The sequence below is a fragment of the Barbatula barbatula genome (genome assembly GCF_947034865.1).
Source record: "Barbatula barbatula genome assembly, chromosome: 19".
NCBI lineage: Eukaryota > Metazoa > Chordata > Actinopteri > Cypriniformes > Nemacheilidae > Barbatula > Barbatula barbatula.
In genome coordinates this window covers 21,567,932-21,588,933 of record NC_136782.1, presented here as the reverse complement: position 1 = coordinate 21,588,933, position 21,002 = coordinate 21,567,932, and the positions used below count along the sequence as shown (strand labels likewise).

Genomic DNA, 21,002 nt, shown 5'->3' with positions numbered 1-21,002 from the left:
TAATAAGCAGCGGCTTCAGCCTGCACCTTTTTCGGTTATTATGTATATGTTTATTTTTATGAGTGATTATCTGTGAGGAGTCTGAGGACCGAAATAAAAATCTTATGTCATGTCATGTCATACTATTTGACCATGCAGTGATGTGTGAAATCCAGCAGGTTACCTTTGCTCGAAACTTAAATAAAACAAATTACTGAGTTAATTTTGCTTTTATTTACAAGATATTTAATTTAATAAATAAAATTATAATACTTGCTAAGAATTGTGCCCATATCTTGTGTGTTTGATAAAAATTAAGGTGAGAATGTACCACGGAGGAGTCTTTTGTCCGAATTGTAAGTATTATTTAAATGCTTATGGTTTAGGTCTGATTCGACTTACTTTAAACCTGTACACCTTTAACATTTTTGTTTATTTTTCTCAGGTCATGTAGACACTATAAAACAACACCCATCACCAGTGAACATGAGGATTCATCCTGTAATGAATTAATGCAAAACATCAAGTCTAAAGGAATATCTTGTCCAAGAGTTTCTCATGAGTAAAATATCTATCACCTAGAATAAGCACTTTTTCTCATATTTTCAGAGACTTCAGTGAGAGTAGCTGGATTCTGTATAATAGAGAGAGATTTCTCAAAATGGAGATCTGACAAATCTGACCTTCTACATAGATTCTGCATCTTACGATCCACAGACAAATTCACTCGAAGCTAAGAAATACAACATTACAGCAAGATTTGAAATTCTTTTTCATTTATGCATTCGGCAGACACTTTATATCAGTTTGTCATTTATCAGTATGTGTGAACTTGGATCCTGAGCTAGAGCAGTGGCGGCTCCAGACAATTTTGATTGGGGGTCAATTGGGGGTCTTGGTCATTTCAAGGGGGTCTCATGAAAACCAACAAAAAATACAGTGGACACGGCTAATAACTGCATATTAATGCTACTAAACAAATAAAACAACACAGCATATCAACTACTTTGTTTTGAATGAATTAATCAATTGTAGTTTGCAAACAATATGCTCGAACTTTAATTGCCATATCCACACCCAGTGCCGCTTCTAACTATATTGCGCGGACCGTACATGGGCGGGTGGTGGTGTGGGATTGGTCGGACGTTTTTTTTTCCACATATACATGGCTTAAATGTACGCTGCATCATCTCTATCCCGGATATATATATTTTAATATATATCAAATATTTTTTAATCAGGAAGGGGTGAGGGGTCAAGCCGTTTTTTGGAAGGGTCTTGAGACCCCCCAAGACCCCCCTGGCGCCGCCGGTGAGCTACAGGCACATGTATTTAGATGTGCAGAGTTAAAATCACATTGTAGGTTCTGTTTAGAAGAATAATAAGAGGAAAAAAGCTCAATTTCTTTACAAGAGACAAAAAAACAAAAAGTTCAACAGATGCTGATGACTAATTTGTTTCCATTGTTTAATACTGTCAGTAACTGCGGGTGATGATTTGGCACATCATATATTTATATTAGTTAGTACATTTTTGAACATAGTAAATCAACACAACATTACATTTATATCGCAACTAATTGTGTGATTAAAGTAACTCATTGAATATGCATTAGCATGTATATTATTATACTTATAGTATACTATATAGTATTATATTTTCTATTTATTTCATATATTTAGTTATTTTATAAACTTAACGAGAAAAGAAACAAACTAATAATAATCAAGTAAATAGACAGAATAATTAGAAACAGAATCGAACATTATATTAATATACTTCATATAAAAACGACCTCAGAAGAAGCATTAAAAATCTTTGATCTCATTCCAGGTTTGTTGTCTTTTAACAAATTAAACAAAACATAAATGCAGGGCAGTGTTTGGACAGAATAATACTTTAAATGGTAGGAACTGGCAGTAGTATTTTATACAACATTTGTCTGTGTTAACTGTCCTGACAATATTGTGGAACATCAGTTTCTTTTGTTGAAGAAGTTTTTCAGTCTCGTCATCAAGACAATCACAGGATTATGAAACTGAATGTGTGAATGATTGTTTTCAGTGTGTCTGTAATGTCACTATAGTGTCGTCTTGTTATTCTCCATCAGATGATACTGAAGATCACACAGACAGATGTAAACACACCTTACTGACATCACCAGTGAATCCTAAAAGAGAAACACAAAGACAGAACTAATGTATCATCACTACACATGTCAACAATAATAAAGTCAGTTTGATCTTCATCTGTTTAACTCATAACCTGTATTATATGTGTCATCTGTCACTTTATTGTGTAAATGTTGTGTGTTGTTATTTCTACAGTCTGTCAGTATTCTGCAGTGTCTGAAGCACTCAAGACTTTCACTCACTGCACACGTGTGATGATGATGATGATGAAGATTTGATCAATAATAATGATGAAGAGCATCAAATAAAAACATCTAGCCATGTGTGCACAAACACTGAGGTGAACATCCATCAAACAAACAGCAGGAAATAAAACTATAAACCTCCACATAAATAATAATAATAATATGTTTAAGAAGAGGAAGATGACAGTGAACAGACTCTTCATCACACTCATTGAACTGAATTCTTATTGTGCTGCACTTTTAAAACATCAAGTGTGTTCATCTGTACACTTCACATTTACTCTTGTGGTTTATTATTCATAACTCATATGTGCTTGAGAAAATATTTTGCAAAAGGTTTTACAGTTGTTGATCTGTTGAAACATTTATTTAAATGAGCTCTACTCACATCACTGTCTCTAGTTTATAATGTGGATCATCTCTCAGCTCACAGAGAAGCTTCACTTCTGAATCTCCTACATTATTACCCAACAGATCCAGATGTCTCAGGTGTGAGGGGTTTGATCTCAGAGCTAAAGTCAGAGCAACACAACCTTCATCTGTGATATTACAGTGACTCAACCTGTAGAGAACAATAGAACAAACTTCAGTCTCTTGGATTGGCGCCACACCTGATGTGGCCAATTTCAATGTATGAGCTCATTGTGTCTCACGCCAATAACTTGGAGAGATTGGTGAGTACACAAGTGAGGAAATGGCTTGGGCTACCAAGATGCCTTAGCAACATAGGGCTTTAGGGAAACAGTAGCGACAGGGAGGAACCCAACAACAGCGGTAGTAGATGCAAAGGCAGCTGTCAGACATAAGGACATCGTGGGACAAGTTCAACGTGAGCAGAGGGGGACTTGGTTTGGCATCAACCACACACACCAAAGGAACAGTGTCACCTGGTAGTGGAGATGTGCCAGAGCGGTCTCTCAAGCCCAACAAAGCCATTGAACGGGCCAAAATTACTTAGAGTGAGCTGTTCAGTATGGAAACAAACAGGCTGAGTTTTATCACAAGATCCACATTTTGGTAATGTGTTCCAATGTTATGCCATACGGGACTGGGGGCACTGAGTGTGCATTAACGGTGCTAGTGGGACTAGAACAGCCTCAGCCAATGTTGTGGCATGTTTGGTTGCGACAAGGGTAATGTGTTGTAATGTCATGTCAAACAACACATGGAGGATGTTTCAATGGCATTTTTATATTTATTCAAGTTCTCCCCAAGCCAGCAAGGTGCACACAGGTGCCAAAACATAAAAATAAAAAAAGGAACACTTCATAAGCATAAGCAAAAGCCACCCAATAACCTTGGATAAGGTCTAACACTTCAATCCGAGTACTTGGCAAATACTGCATTCACTACCACCCATCTTAACCCTCCCCTTTGTAAGAATTTATACCCCTGGGTTCAACCATTTCTTAGCAATAATCACAGGGGAAATCATAAAAATCATGAACATGTGATAAAAAGCAAGAAAAGTTATTACAAAATCAAGTAACCCCATTTACCTCTTCAGGTAGTTTTAATTATTACAATATAAACTTCAGTCAGTAAACATAATTTGGAGAACTTCAAACAATTCCCCCTCCTTTCCCACTATACTTGGTATCTCCCATTACCCATGATGCAACCCAGCGCAGGTATAAAACATGAGAAAAGTCCATTCCAATCTTTTACTCCAGTCAAGATGGCTGCCGCCATGTCTGCTGATGTCAGGTGATAGAGGACATTAAGTTTTCACCAAATGTTAACTGAGTAAGTGCTCAGGTGGCCAGTCTGAGCCACAACAGTTTAATTGTAGCAATATGTTTGTGTGGTTAATCCATCTCTCCCGTCGTTGATACCTCAAGGTAAATAAAGAGTTTTAAAAACCAAGTATGTGTTGATGTGTTTTGTGAAAGGGCTAACAAGGGGTCACCAAGAACAGAGGGTAGCTCTCTGTGACACATGCTATACGGGACCGGGGCACTGACATTAACGGAGCCAGTGGGGCTATAACAGCCTTAGCCAACGGGTTGGCACATATGGTTCCATTGATTTTGTTATGGCCATGGCCTAATGGTTCGAGAGTCGGACTAATGACCAGGAGTTTGCTGGTTCTATTCTCAGGGCCAGCGGGTAACGACTGAGGTGCCTTGGAGCTGCAGTGATAGCTGCCCACTGCTTCTTTAGATTAGATTAGATTCAACTAACTTCTGGTGCATGTTCACGACTTGCAGTCCGTGAGTTCACTACTCACTGGACGGGTTAAATGCAGATGTAACCATAGCTCACAAATACTGGAGGATTATCAATTACTGGCCAGTGGTATATAAAGAAGCCAATGGCTATGATTTAGGGGGATGACACAGCATGGCAGATGACCTTGTAACAGTGCGACACACACTCAGGTCTGATCAACCTGCGATGGGCCTCCCTTGGCAGAGGGTGTCTTGTCATAAAGGGCCGAAGCACCCAATGGGGCTAAGGTGCACAATTGATGATGTGTCGCATTGATGGGAACCATAAAAAGGGCATTATCGGTCCCTCACCAAAAGCATCTTTCACCCAGGATAATGGATGTGATGAAAGTGGGACACACAACTCATGAAATGACTCTCTGGAAATGGCAAGGAAAGGCAAGTATGCTTTGTGTTTGGGGGATAAATGATTATAGAAATACAAAGGATGCCTAAATGACGAACCCAGTGAACCCTCAGACCTCCTTTCCTCCACTTTAAAGTTTGTTTATAATTAATTAAAATAAAACTTGTATTTAGAAATACTTAAATGCATCATTAACAATGCATTTTTCGTTATTTGTCCGTTTCTTGATTTCTGTAGTTTTTTCTTTATGGCAAGATCTCTAAACCATTGTATGAAAAGTCCATGTCTGATCTGGGTTCAACATTTAAAGGGACAGTTCACCTAAATTTAAAAATAATACAATTATGGCACTTATAACGCAAGGTTTTTGTGTTTGTGTTTATGACATTCCTAAATCCAAAACCCACACCAACCAACCCATGAACATGAATATAGAAGATGATCATGTAAGAATCAGTACATGTGTGACTATCAGAGAGATGATCTTACTTCAGTGTGTCCAGTTTACAGTGAGGATTCTCCAGTACAGTAGAGATCAGCTTCACTCCTGAATCTCCTACATTATTATTAACAGACAGATCCAGATGTTTCAGGTGTGAGGGGTTTGATCTCAGAGCTGAAGTCAGAGCAACACAACCTTCATCTGTGATCCTACACCCACTCAACCTGTAGAGATAAATAAAATGTCTGTCACTCATGAAAACGTGTCATTCGCATCATTAATTTGCTAGGACACCATATAAATGAACATTTAGACAAATCTCTGACACTGTCGAAAACTAAATTAACATTTGATAACGCTTTAGTTTACGGCCCGCAATGAACCACATAATTAAACTGAATTTAATACGTAATCAATTATAACAATAACAAAAATGCAAAGTTTGGGGGAAGAAAATGTATTACCAAAAATTAAATATATTTTAAAACTAAGGGGTAACTATTTAAATATAACGTGGTATAAATGACCTGCAGTATGCTATACAACAATCTAAGCATTTACATACTTTATATTTTTATCCAATGTAACCATAAATAAGATCAGATTTAAGGTGTAAAATGAGCAAAAATCAATGGTAATCTTTTGAGACAATAATCTAGTATTTTAAGAGCGTGTTGATATGGTTGTTTAACTGGCAGGCTACTCCCTCATAAATGTTTATCCTTATTTTCTTTAATCTTACCCCTAAACCCATCTACACTGCAAATCCTGTTTTATTATGTGCTACATTGCGGGCTGTAATCTAAAGCGTTGCCGGACATTTTAATATAGGAGATGATTTTACCTGAGAGTCTCCAGTTTACAGTGAGGATTCTCCAGTACAGTAGAGATCAGCTTCAGTCCTGAATCTCCTACATTATTATCAGACAGATCCAGATCTCTCAGGTGTGAGGGGTTTGATCTCAGAGCTGAAGTCAGAGCAACACAACCTTCATCTGTGATCTTACACCTCCACAACCTGTAGAGAACAGACACACACAGATCAAATCTACAGTGAGATTAATTTGTTTCTCTACTTGTGATCATATAAATGTTCATTTTATTTTCATTGATGTGTGTTTGTGTTTTACTGTTTGTGTCAGCATTAATGGTATAGCTTTGCAATGGTTTAATTCTTACTTATCTGATCGTTTTCAATTTGTAGCAATAAACAATGAGGTGTCACGCAATTCACAAGCTCAGTACGGTGTAGCACAGGGCTCAGTTTTAGGGCCTCTAATCTTCGCACTGCACATGCTACAACTAGGAGATATAATAAAACGACACAGAGTTATCTTTCAGTGCTATGCTGATGACACAAATTCCTCGAAGCCTCACGAAACAGCAGTTTAACAGAATAATGGAATGCATAGTTGATATAAAAAACTGGATGAGTAAGAACTTTTTATTACTTAACTCGGACAAAACAGAAGTTTAGCCATAGACAAAGCCCTGGATGTGCATTCCAGAAATCTCCATCAACTGCAAGATGCTATCCTATCAATATGGGCCAACATTTCTAAAGAATGCTTTCAGAACCTTTCAGAACCTACCAGAACGTAGAATTAAGGCAGTTCTGAAGGCGAAAGGGGGTCAAACGCAGTAGAAGTATGGTGTTCCTAATAATCCTTTAGGTGAGTGTATACATCATATTGAGGAAAATGACCTTTTAAGTTTGGATGCCGCAAAGGCTTTTGACTCAGTAAATTGGCATTTTCTTACGAATGTTATTTTATTAAGGTGATTAAAAAAAAATATATATATATATATATATATATATATATATATATATATACACACTAACCCCTCTGCAAGAATTAATATGAATGGGAATTTATCAAGGCCCTTTACACTAGAGAGGGAAACAAGACAAGGGGTACCCTCTGTCCCCTCTCTTCTTCGAAATGTTTAAAGGGGTGATTCGCTGGAAAATCTTGTTTTTCTTTGTCTTTGGTGTGTTATAAGTTGCCTATGCATGTATTAGACATGTACAATAGCAAAAATGTAAGTGTCGGAACAAAAGATGTATTTTATTTAGAAGCGAGTGCTCACCCAGACCTGCCTGAAACGCCTCGTGTAACCACACCCCGTTAAATTGACGTCAGCTCGTAGCACGACTTGACTAAGACCGGCCAAATGTATACGCAAGTAAGGTGGGCGGTCTTGAAAATCTCATTGTACCGTCGCCGGTGCAGCCATGTCGCGGAGAAGCTGTGTGTTTCATTGCGAAACGAAAGCCTCTTTGTTTGCCCTTCCAAAGGACGAGGCAACTTAAAACAAATGGTTACAGTTTATGTACAATACTGTTCCGGTTTGTGCAGCACATTTCACAGACGATTGCTTCACGAATATGGGAGAGATCAAGACTGGCTATGCACGGAAGCTTTGGTTAAAAAGTGGGGCAATTCCAACTATTAAAACTCTGCAAGGACTGTCTGGCGCAAGGATCGATGCCATTTTATCATCTGTCAGTTGTTTTGGAACCTGATGTTCTGAATATGGTAAGAGACGTTACATTTCCGTGCGGTATTCGACCAATCACACGCACTAGTGAACTGGCCAATCATAGCACACCTCGCTTTTCAGAGCGATAAGCTTTGTCAAATAGCAGCACGTTTCAGAGAGGCGGAGCAAAGAGGAGATACAAACATGCACGATATGTGGAAAATACAGCGTTTTAAAACTATAAATCGTGTTTACAAATTGTATTACATCTAAAGCAAACAATAATATTCGTTTTAGCCGCATATTAAAGATGATGAACACAAATTTGCGCTATTCGCTGATGGCGTATTATTGTTTTTAAAAGACCCATCCATGTCATTAGTTGAACTAATGGAAACATTAAACTTTTTTGGATCCTATTTCTAAAACGCAAGTTAATTATAACCCCTCGAAAGAAAAGGAATATGGCATAAAATAGAATCTTAGTTATATGAAATATCTAGGAATAAATATCCTCAAAGAGGTTAAAGAATTACAAACCCTGAATTATGATTCTATTAACAAAAAAATTCAAACAGATATATATACCTTTTCCCAGTATGCAATCTAACAGTCTTTATTAAACAAAATATACTCACAAGACTACCTATAATCTTGCCCAAAAACTATTTACAAAGTGGAATAGATTGATTTCTAGATTTATTTGTCAAGGTCGAAGACCAAGGGTGAGATTTCAAATTTAAAGTTGAGCAAGGAGAAAGAGGGAGTTGCTCTGCCTTGTTAAATCTCTTTCCTGTTCATCATCCTTCACAACTTCACATTATCCTTAACTCGGTCCGGTCAACCACATCTCTCACAACCTTCAGAAAACTACTTCAAATGCATCTCTTCTGTGAATACTTGACAGACTAATGAGAAAAAACAAACCCTTTCTCTTCTCTCAACAGGTAGTGGTCTATTGGAGGAACATATGAAAACTTAACTGGATAGCATCTCGCTGTCCTCACTGGAGGAAATTTTGCCGGAAAAATACTCTCCGCTTTTTCCTTCCCCAAACCAGAAACAAATGTCTTTGAGTAACTGAAATTGCTGGAGGCAATGCGGCATTCAAAAAGCTGATCACTTTCACATTTTCTGGGATTGCCTTAAAAAGTTTTTGGAAAGAGATACACAAGGTCCTAGGAAATATTCTAGGTATGACACTTGATTTTAGTTTTGAGGTACTTTATTTGAGTAATGTCACTATGAGGTATTGGATAAAAAGTAAGAAATACATGTTTAAAATAATTATTGCATCAGCCAAAAAAGCAATAACTGGATGTTGGTATAAACCTAACCCTCCACAAAGGCAGGATTGGATTGATGTTTTAAAGGGGTCTAAGGTTATTAATGTCATAATTTTTGTAGTATTGACAAATTATTCAGTATTTAAATTGTGTAATGCAGACTTTATCTGTAAATTTAATGATGTCATAAACAGATGTGGTTCAATGTACCCCTTTGCAATAAAAACGTACATATAAAAAAGAAAAACAGGCTTTTAATTACATTAACTTGTTAAAATAAAGAATTGCAATTAACTGAACCAATCATTCTAACGGAGAACAAAACAAGATGAAGGGAATGGAGGTGAGATAAATTCTCTCCAAATGTTTGCAAACAGGTCTTCCATCTGATCTAAATGAAACTGTGTTCATAACATCCAAAGACACCCAGGACTTAAAGTTATTAAATGATTTGTCATTGATCAAACGGCTCTCATATACTACAGCGAGCATGAGAACATGAGGTTTAATCTTCATCAAACATTTGTTTAATGCATGAAATTTGTTATGTGTTATATTAAATATCTTGTCTGACCCATTGATGACAAAGTGGTCAAAAGTTATAATCAATTGTGTTTAAACATTTACTTTAAGTCTGCTATTTAAAAACACATCATCCGACATTTTCACATACTTTTCCCTTTGTGCTACTTCTTGTAGTGTATTATTTTGTATTTATTTTTGTTGTTTGTTTGTTTGTCGCTGTAAGATTTATTAGTCATTAATGAAAAATTCTTACCACACTGTGTCCAGTTTACAGTGAGGATTCTCCAGTACAGTAGAGATCAGCTTCAGTCCTGAATCTCCTACATTATTATGAGACAGATCCAGACGTCTCAGGTGTGAGGGGTTTGATCTCAGAGCTGAAGTCAGAGCAACACAACCTTCATCTGTGATCTTACACTGAATCAACCTGTAGAGAACAGACACACATATCAAATCTACAGTGAGATGAATTTGTTTTTCTTCTTGTGTTTCTTTAGTGTTTATGTTTAATTGATTGTTTTACTGAAACACATCAGTAAGATTTAACAGTAATTGAACTTCATCAGTTATATGAACAATTATTTTATACAATCAGACTCCTCTTATCAGACATCATAACTTCTTCTCTTTTGTTTCTCTCTTTAATGACTTTTAAAGTGTTGTGATGAATCTTGAACCTTCTCTTATTAAATCCATTACTGAGATTTACTAAAATATTATATATCCATTACAGACGTAACAAAAATCCAACATTTAATTGAAGACAATTGAAAGTGAGGAGAAAAATCACATTATGAAATAAATGCTTTTCTTCAGTACACATTAGTCACAATTATTGACACTTTTTTATTTAATACTATTGAATCAATCTCAGCACGGAGTCTTCTCTTGTAATTTCTGGTGATGTTTGATAACACATGATAACTGATCTGAGATCATTCAGGGGATTAGGATCATGGCAAAATCTTGATTTTGTGCAGATTATAACACCGTGTCTCAGGATTTTAGAAATACAGAGGTCCAAAAGCTGTCCCAAACAAAAAAAAGATTTTCTATAGCTACATACGCAAGTGCATTTTAGAACAATTGGAGTGCAAATTAGATAACAATAGCTAAAACCCTGTCTGTCTTTTTAAGTTTATCAGTGATGAGTAAATACATGGGCAACTGATATTATTATTCAGATATTTCCAGATTAAAATAAAATCAATCTTTCAAGAGCATTTGAGTTTTGGAGTGGTTTGACTTTTTGTGCAGCTACAGACATTTTGTTTATTAAAAATAGTTCAAATAATATAGAAAGAGAATTAAAGAACAAAAATTAATTGAGGAGTTCGAAATATTTGCAAATAATATAGTTTAATCTAAGGACACAGTCTAGTGTGTATGAAGAGAAAAACATTTGTTCCCCAAATGTTTTTTGCCCACTTGCCCATTGAATGTATGTTAAATATTAAGGATAAATCATTAACAAGACATTTTGGGCATGACTGCATGTGATTTATGTCTGAGTATCAGATCATAATCGTACCTCAGTGTCTCCAGTTTACAGTGAGGATTCTCCAGTAAAGTAGAGATCAGCTTCACTCCTGAATCTCCTACATTATTATAAGACAGATTCAGTTCTCTCAGGTGTGAGGGGTTTGATCTCAGAGCTGAAGTCAGAGCAACACAACCTTCATCTGTGATCTTACACAAAATCAACCTGTAGAGAACAATAGAACACAATTCAGTCTCTCTCTTTAGACACACAGGTGTTTATGGTGAGAGAGACGTATAACTATAAAGAAGCGGCAGTCGTGGCCTAATGGTTAGAGAGTCATACTAGTGACCAGAAAGTTGCAAGTTCGATCGTCAGGGCCGGCGGGTAACGAAACAGCTCTCACAGAGGTGGACGTAATATAGTCCTGTAGGTTATGACTAATGGACAGTGGTGTAGAGCATTGCTTCAGCAAACTTCGTCAAACTCCACTTACCACGGAAGAACTTAGATAATAAACATTCACCTGTATTCACATGGGTTTGATTCTGTGTGACTGCTCACGAACACGTCACTTCTGGTATTGTGGATTCTGCTGCATCGGGTAAATTCAACTGAATACACATAGTTGATAGCATCATCTGTGCATATTTGCCTTTTGAGTTAAAAGTAAATGATTTCCTTAAGATGCACTACATATATTGGTGGAGGATGCGGGCAGTTTAAATATGTTTGAGCACAAATGTAGTGTTGATATGCTTTATGCTTTATTTAACCCGGCTCAAGCTCTTGTTTAATCTTTTCCATGTCTGAGAAAATGTCCCATAGTTTTTTATTAACTTATATTATATTTGTAATATATTTGTACGTGAGATATTTGTACGTGAGACATGTATGATGATGATGACTCCTACTGAATCATAGACTACAACACAAGGTTATAAACAAACACAAGATGAATCACACTTTGGCTGTAGTGCTTTTCATGTGTGCTTAAAAAAGAAGAAGAGAGCAATATGAGATGTGTCATGACTGGAGAAAAGTGGAAAATATTTAGCAGCAAGTCAAGTTGATCAATACATCGTTACATGTTTTCATTGGCTATTGTAGGTGTAGGTTGAAGGCTCATGGTCAATTTCTGACATTTTAAATTTTAATTAATATCTGACTAGTGTACGTACAATTTAACAAGATGCTATTTTTATAACTTGCGTATTTAACTTTACAGGAATCATTTAGAAATGTACTTATGTGATTACTTGACTCGGTCTCTGACATCGTGTAGTGCGCAGCAGGTAATGACATGCGCATATTTACATTTATGGCCTTGGCTTTAAAACGGAGCTACCAGTCTGCCTCTGTAGCGTAAAAAAACGTGAACCAAAAGAACAAGGAGACATGTGTCTTTGCACTATCGTCTTATTTGGTTTTGTTAAATTATGCATGTGCAGATTTATATATTCAGTATTGATCAACTGGGAAAAGGTTGGTTTGAAGTTGGACGTTCAATAGTCTAAATTTACGGACCATCTCCAAAGTTACATAGTCATTCCCTTTAAATGTTATTAAAGTTAGAAACGTGTATATTAATGTGAGGTCACAAAACCAGCTGTACAGGGTTCACAATGGGTGTCGGCTAGAATGCAAACCTTTTAGATTTTTGATATTTATTACAATAAACTGTCAAATCATATATTAATATTGCTTTGTATTTCACTACTGTATTCACAAATGTATGCACATGCACAAAATATACCAATTCATATATTATTCGAAATATTAACTGGGACTGTATTTCATTTGCCCATAATAATGTCTGGAAAGCCTGTTCCATAATTTCGGACCTGAAATATAGAACTCCCCACTGCCCACTGTAGAGAGCCTGTGCAAAGGCACAACAAACAAGATGTCATTACTAGATCTGAGATTTCTGGCAGGAGCATATGGTGGCAATAACTCAGCAAGGTACTGAGGTGAAAGGCTATGTCAGGCCTTGTACAATAAAATGTATACTTTAAACTGAATGCAATTTGCCACAGGAAGCCAGTGAAGTTGAAGGATGGGAGTGATATATGACGATTTTTTGTTAAATGTAAGTAGTCCAGCAGCAGAGTTTTGTACCATTATAAGACGATAACTTTGGCTTGTAAACCACATAATAAAGAGTTGCTGTAATCCAGTCAGGAGGTAATAAAAGCGTGGACTACAGTTTCAGCATCATGAAGACAGAGGGATACAAGCAATATTACTCAGTTAAAAGAAACATGCTTTAACAGTCTGACTGATATGCTTTAACAGTCTGACTGATATGACTCAAAGCGTAACATTTGGTCAAACAACAAACAAAACCTCAGCAGATTTATCACTACATGCTTTTTAAAAAATAAGACACTAAATCTAGAAAGAAAGTCACTAAATTGACAACACTGACTAGGCGTGGTTCGGGACCGAGATGAGAAATATTTGTAATATTTATTAGTCATTTGTTGTCATAAGGATGAAAGGGAATGTTTTATGAAATCTTACCACAGTTTCTCCAGTTTACAGTGAGGATCTACCAGTCCAGTAGAGATCAGCTTCACTCCTGAATCTCTCAGATTAATATTAAACAAATCCAGATGTCTCAGGTGTGAGGAGTTTGATCTCAGAGCTGAAGCCAGAGCAACACAACCTTCATCTGTGATCGTACATCGCCTCAACCTGTAGAGATAAATGACAAACAATGCAACTTTTTTTATTGAACGCCTCTGTTTGTTTGTTTGCGTCTGAAGCATGTGTGTAAAATCAGGTGGGTAGGCACCAGAAGGCTCATTCCAAATAGCCAGCCTCAGCCTAAATTGTGCCGAAGCAAGACATGATAGGAATGCAGGGAGTATGGTAGGGTGACGCGGCATCTCGTTCCCTACTCAGGGAACCATGGTTCACTGTTTCCCGTAGGATTTTGAGAAACAATGGCTTTGATGACATCATACACTAATTTGCATATCTGTGAGGTCATAAAGTAGTGTTTGGCCCAGTTTTTGCACCTTTAATATGCTTGACTTCTACTCTTTGATAACATAAAATTGTTTTAACATGATCCATAAAAGGGAAGGAAGGAGACGGGAACCGGCGAACATAAAATAACTTTTAATAAAAATAAAAAAATAAAACGTAAATAAACAGCCGGCCGCCCCTCATGGGCGACTGCTGGCAAAACACACAAACCATAACAAATGTCCGGGCCCGGTCCTCTCTCACTGACGGTCTGGTCGCTCGTCCTCTAATGCTCCCCAATCTCCTCCGTGATATGAGACCTCGCACCCCGGCTCTCTGGTCCCGCCTAACTCACTACAAATGTACAAAACTACACAACCTAACGCTATTTTCACATAAAACGAGTATAAAACAGTGATCAAACAGGGCCCAATGACATCTTGTGTTTAATCCAGCCAGCTGTTAGTGAAACTGCTGCTAAAATCCTAAACATCGTCTGACAAAAATCACCATACATTTACATTAAAGAGCGAATATACATTATGGGGCGATTGTGACTCTATTGGCCCACCTGTTTGTTTCAAGTAGCGCACAGCATTTACTGACGTTGCTTTTCTCATCAGTGTGGTGTTGCATTTAAAATAAAAAAAATCATTTATAACACGAGTGATGGTTTTATTGTTATCCTATACATAGGTATCTGCAATCCCCTGGGATCAAACCCACAACCAAAAAAGCTTTAACCATCCCAGGTGCAAATTCCAGGCACGTTGGGGAAACCGACAGGCCCTTAAGGTTACCCACTCTCCTCATAGAAGTGATTACCAAAAGAAATCCATTTAAAGTGCCTAAAACTCAACTGGAAGAGTCTCAATGGGCTCGAACATGGAAGAGACAGAGGACTTTATGTCAGACAGGTTGAGTCACAGATGCCGCTCTGTGGCCACCAACACCGCCATAGACCTGCTCACAGCCCTGGCTGTTTCCCTAACAACCCAAAAGTATACGTTAGTAGCCCGACGAGATTAATTTTTTACACACGTGCTTCAGACGCAATCACAGCATTCCCATAGCAAAGTTACGGCTATGCAGCGTTGAGTTCCCTCAAAAGGGAACCAAGTAATGGTTAAATGTGTGAATACTACAGTTTTACTTACTTTAGTTTTCTGGATTCTTTTATCACAGGCTGCAGTTTCACAAGAACTTCATCTGCTCTATATTGAGATCCAATAAATGTATTCAGATCAAGTTCATCCAAATACTGATCAGACATCAGCAACACAAAAACTAAAGCTGACCACTGTGAAGAAGAGAGTTTGGAGCGTCCGACTGATCCAGATTTCACATAATGTTGAATCTCCTGCAGCAGTGAATCATCATCCAGTTCATTCAGACAGTGAATCAGATTGATGGATTTCTCTGGAGACAGATTCTCACTGATCTTCTGTTTAATGTACTCAATAGTTTCCTCTTTCTTGTAGGAGCATCTTCTCATGTGTGTCAGTTGATGCTGTAAGAGAATCTGATTGGACTCCAGTGAGAGACCCAGAAGAAAACGCAGGAAAAGATCCAGATGTCCATTCTGACTCTTTAGAGACTCATCTACAGCTCTCTCATGAAACTCAGATATTGACGTCTCTACTTGAGGTGATTTTCTAGCTTTATTGAACACATTTCTCTTGTTGTTTGTGAGGGAGATGTGAGCATAAAGAGCTGCGAGATGTTCCTGAACGCTCAGATGAATAAAGCAGTAAACTTTCCCCTGATACAAGCCAAACTCCTCTATGAAGATCTGAGAGCACAATCCTGAGTACACTGATGCTTCTGCTACATCAATGCCACACTCTCTCAGGTCCTCATCATAGAAGATCACATTCCCTTTCACAAGCTGCTCAAAAGCCAGTTTGGCCAGTTTGAAGATCATGTCTTCATCATTCTTCTCATAGTCCTTCTGATGTTTGATGTTTGTCTGAATGATCAGGAAGTGTGTGTACATCTGAGTGAGAGTCTTGGGGATCTCTCCTTCACTCTCTGCTTCACTCAATATTCTCTCTAGAACAGTGGCTGAAATCCAGCAGAACACTGGGATGTGACACATGATGTAGAGGCTCCTGGATGACTTCAGGTGTGAGATGATTCTGTTGTTCAGACTCTCATCACTGATTCTCTTGCTGAAGTATTCCTCCTTCTGTTTGTCAGTGAAGCCTCGTACCTCTGTGACTCGATCAACACACTCAGAGGGGATGAGATCAGCTGCTGCTGGTCTGGAGGTGATCCAGATGAGAGCGGAGGGAAGCCGATTCCCCTTCATTAGGTTTGTCAGCATCACGTCCACTGAGGCCGATTCACTGACATCACACAACCTCACACTGCTGTGAAAGTCCAGAGACACACGACACTCATCCAAACCATCAAAGATGAACAACACTTTATATTCACCGCTGGAGATTTCCATTTCTTTAGTCTCTGGGAAGAACAGATGAAGAAGCTCCAGAAGACTGAGTGTTTGGTTCTTCATCAGATTGATCTCTCTGAAAGGAAGTGGAAATATGAGGTGGACGTCCTGATTCTCTTTCCCTTCAGCCCAGTCCAGAATGAACTTCTGCACAGAGACTGTTTTTCCAATGCCAGCGACTCCCTTTGTCAGCACACTTCTGATGGGTTTGTCTTGTGCAGGTAAAGCTTTAAAGATGTCATTGCATTGGATTGGTGTGTCCTCTGTTGCTGTTCTCCTGGATTGTGTCTCAATCCGTCTCACCTCATGTTCATTACTGATCTCTCCACTTTCACTCTCTGTGATGTAGAGCTCTGTGTAGATCTCATTCAGCAGTGTTGGGTTTCTCTCATGTGATGTTCCTTCATACAAACACTCAAACTTCTTCCTCAGATTTGATCTGAATGTGTTGAGGACTTCAGGATAAGAACTGTGAACAAATTACATTTAGCGTCGGCTAAATGTAAATGCAAAGCGATTTACAAAGAGTTCAGGGAGCAATAAGCGATAGGTCATAAAGAGCAATAGCACGATAGGTGCGAAAACAAAGTTACATATTTTTTTAAACCAATAAGCATTCTCTATGAGCAGATCATATTAACAAATGAGATACAAATTAATTCCTATTAGCCACATCATAAAATAATTATGAACTGCCATGAGATTGTATTGTCAGTTTAAATCAATAATAGATGAATGTCATTAAATCTAATAATCTGCTGTAAATGAAATAGTATAAATGATATCTGGTAAATTCTCAAAATTTATAAAACAACATGGACAAACAACATGTTTATACCCAAGTAAGTCACTTAAGATGAAAGATTTGGCCAAATGTTAATGTTCTCTTATAATGTGAGTATAATAGTAATTGTTAAAAGTCCGGCACAGACAGGTCTTTGAGTTGAATTACATCATTTATCATCAGCTTTCTTTTCTCAGGAATGGTCAGTTTGTTTTACACTTGCGGATCTTTATCAAACATTAAGACATGCACAGCTGACCGCTCCACCGGCTGATACACACCTAGTTTATCAGCCTCCACAGTGTTTAATGTGCTTTCCCGAACACTTTTTACTAATTTTTCTGTTGGTGTGATTACTCTGTCTACATCCGCATGACTGTTTATTGCAATCTTTATAGCGAGTTGCTGTAAATGGATAGGGCGTTACGAATGGAGATTAGCCCAGTGATGTACTGTATGTGGCAATTATGTTCTCTATGATCTGTGCAAAATCTGTCTGGAATGGTGAGATTGGAGTTTCCTCTGTGCCGTATTCTTCAACGACCTCTTACTCTTCTTCACCTGCTTTTTCGTCAAACCCTGGGAGGTCGAAGGCCTTTATCATGTTACTAGCACTGTCGGTCACCACCCTGATGACTCGTCGTTGTAAATTCCACTGTTGCAAGACACTTTCGTATTTATCGTAACTATTCTCTGCTGTGTGGCCCACAGTGTGACCATAACACATCATCGACGAAACTTGCCACAACACCCAGAAAGCTGTGTCCTCTTCTGTTTGTCCACATGTCTAAAGTAAGCGCAAAGCCATCTCCTCACTGCAACAGCTCTCTAAGTCTGCCATCCATCTCGCTAAGAGCATTTGGCAACAGAGAATCACGTACTGTACTGTAGCATGGTGTGGCATACCGGGGCTGGGCAACGCTTACAAAGTGAAGCATACCCTCTCGCAGACCTCTGGTGAGATGTTCATAATCCTCATTAAGTAAATCATTTAAAAAATGCTTTGTTTTGTTGTGTTTTTCTGAAAATAACTAATGTGTGGCAAACGTGGCATTCAAAGATTTTTAATAAATTAAATAAAGTCTACCAAATGATTTGATTTCATAATTTTATTCTAAAAACAAGTGGTATAATTCAGTTGTGCACTGGCTTTAGTTTAGGCTTACAGATAGATATAATTTTATAATAATAATTAAACTACAGAGCCCTGAACATGGGAACATTTGAACAATGCCAATTTGGTTTAATATAGTTTAAAAAAGTTAATTATAATAATTTTATAGTTTGTCAAAGAATTTAGTAAAACCAGGAAAAGAAAGGATGTGTGGGAGCACATTTTTTATTTGTGGCCATGATATGGCCTAAACGAGAGAACGAAATCTCAATTTGTGATTTGTGGCTATGAGTTTGTCTACATGAGCAGGGCTCTGCTATAACACCATATGTTACCTTAGCTGGCCTCTTTATGTATTCATTAATTTATCAAACAGTTGTGCACTAGGCTAGCTCACCTTTGCTGCACCAAGTTTGCATAGCACATCCTACTGCTTTCTGGCAATGTGCCACTTTAGATTACAGTACGAATCTTTGCAAACTTGGACAGTCTCTCCACATTCCCTTTCAGTTTCATCTCCCTGCTCGTTCGTCACTTTAATCTTTATCTTACATTTTTATATAAGACTTGAAACTTCAAAGAAACATTTGAACTCCATTTTGCACCACTATTGCTAAGACTATTTTGAAGATTCTCGAACTAGCAAACCAACAAGGGGAACTCTGGGTTGAGCGAGTGATGCACATTGAGTGGGAATTTCTGAAAGGTGCTCTCTCGCTCCGCTCACATGCTCTGAATCAGACACAATCAGACTGTCCGATATTAATGGACTACATTGTTTTCAAGCCCATATTTTGGCAGTTTTACAGAACTGTTGTACCTGTGATCAGGTGATGTGTCTTTAAATGTCATTGGTTCAGTCATAGACTGACAGTCATCACTCTTCGTAGACACACAACTGATCTCAGGTGAGTCTGATCTCTTCTGATGATCTGATCTGTGTAACAAAGTAAATTATTCATTCATTCATTATTTGTCAAAAAAAAGCATGCTGATGATGAATCATTATATTAATATTTAGATTTTTTTGTACTTTTGATTTAATTGATCATATTCATATGTAAATGCAAACTAAATGTTTTTAAACACAGACTTTAATAAGAATACCTGAATCCTGGAGAATAATCTCCATCTCTGAGTGTTTGTGACTCATCCATGAATCCTTCAGTCACATCGGTCTGATCTTCATGAATGAATCTGATCACCTCCACTGACTCTGAATGGATCTGATAAATCACTTAGTTACACAACATTATTGTTATTACGGTTTATTAGGAAATTGTTTGTAAATCAACAAAAATGATTATATAAAGCTTATAAAATAAGATTTAATAAAACAAATAACTTTTGATAGGCAAATTCATTTTCCTAATTTATATTCAATTATTTATCCGGCATTGAGGGGCTTGCCATAGTTTTCAGTCACGTGATCAAAGCCTCAGCATACATCGCGCTCTCAGTGTTCCTTCTGTTGTTCAAAGACACGAATATTAAAACGGTCGCAACGCTCAGACCTGAACGTATTAATGCTGTAACGAACACATTCGTTCATCTTCACATTTTATCTGCCTCGTCTCAGATTAAAAGCGGGACAGACATGCAAAGTGTGGCGTGACTGGAGAGGCCTGCTTAAGACTATAGCTTTAGCTCAAGGTTTTAAAAGCAATAAAACATCATGAACTCGACACTTACCTCGGTTATTAGATCCTAAAAAGATCCCATCAGAGTTAAAAAAGAGACTTTACGCGTTATAGTAAGACGCTTAAATACTTTTCTTCTTCTTCTTGTGGGATTTGCGGCAGTTTGGATGCTTCTAATGCGTGTTGCTGCCCTCCTCCGTTCATCTGAAAAACTACATCTTCTAGATCAAATCCACTGATAGAAGTTACACTTCAATACTGAAAATAATTTCATCTGTTTTGTAGACGTGTGTAAAATGGACGTCATGCTCACTGTTTCACTTTCGTTTTTGTTCAAAAGAAATAAAAACATTTATTCTAATCTAATAGACGTCTCACCGACCTCGGAATAGAACAGTAAATGTAAATTTGCACTTGTATACTTTAAACACTTGATACCATCCAGTGTGTCAAAAAGAACAAAATCCTAATTTCCTGATAAACAGGCGCCAAATATAACTCAGACCAATGTCACTCCAATAGCAGCAGAACTGAAGGTTGTTTTTTATAATAGAAATAGCTTGACCTGCTCTTTAGGAAATCAGTTATATATATAAGTCAGTTAATTGGGAAACACTTTCACGACAGACTTTAGCTAAAGCATTTCAGAACAACATTCCGGATGCTGTAGTCCACGTGACTTCTGTGATGTGCATCAAGGAATTTATTCGGTGAATGAGATCTTGTAGCTTTTGGCATTTTGTCTAAACGGATCAAATATTTTCCCACCCAATTGAGCTCATAAGATTTTAATGCACATTTGTTATGTGCATCTTGCCGTTACCATGACATGTTTTATGACAAATCCTTTATTTCTCCCTGAACTCTTTTTAAGTCGCTTTGG

The 21,002-nt window shown here is 37.5% G+C and overlaps 1 protein-coding gene across 1 annotated transcript in view; it reads right to left on the bottom strand.

Annotated features, from left to right (window-relative positions):
• The window catches only part of LOC306908485 (uncharacterized protein), a 236,329-nt gene extending 216,064 nt beyond the window's left edge, over positions 1-20,265 (bottom strand). Inside the window, exons 1-7 of the mRNA XM_079481383.1 lie at positions 20,172-20,265; positions 19,587-19,705; positions 19,300-19,416; positions 15,284-17,050; positions 13,677-13,850; positions 11,202-11,375; positions 6,220-6,393 (exon numbers count right to left, since the gene is read on the bottom strand). Coding sequence (XP_079337509.1) covers positions 6,220-6,393; positions 11,202-11,375; positions 13,677-13,850; positions 15,284-17,050; positions 19,300-19,416; positions 19,587-19,636 — 2,456 coding nt within the window. The 5' untranslated portion in view covers positions 19,637-19,705; positions 20,172-20,265. The remainder of the gene's footprint in view (positions 1-6,219; positions 6,394-11,201; positions 11,376-13,676; positions 13,851-15,283; positions 17,051-19,299; positions 19,417-19,586; positions 19,706-20,171) is intronic.
• Between the last annotated feature and the right edge of the window lie 737 nt (positions 20,266-21,002).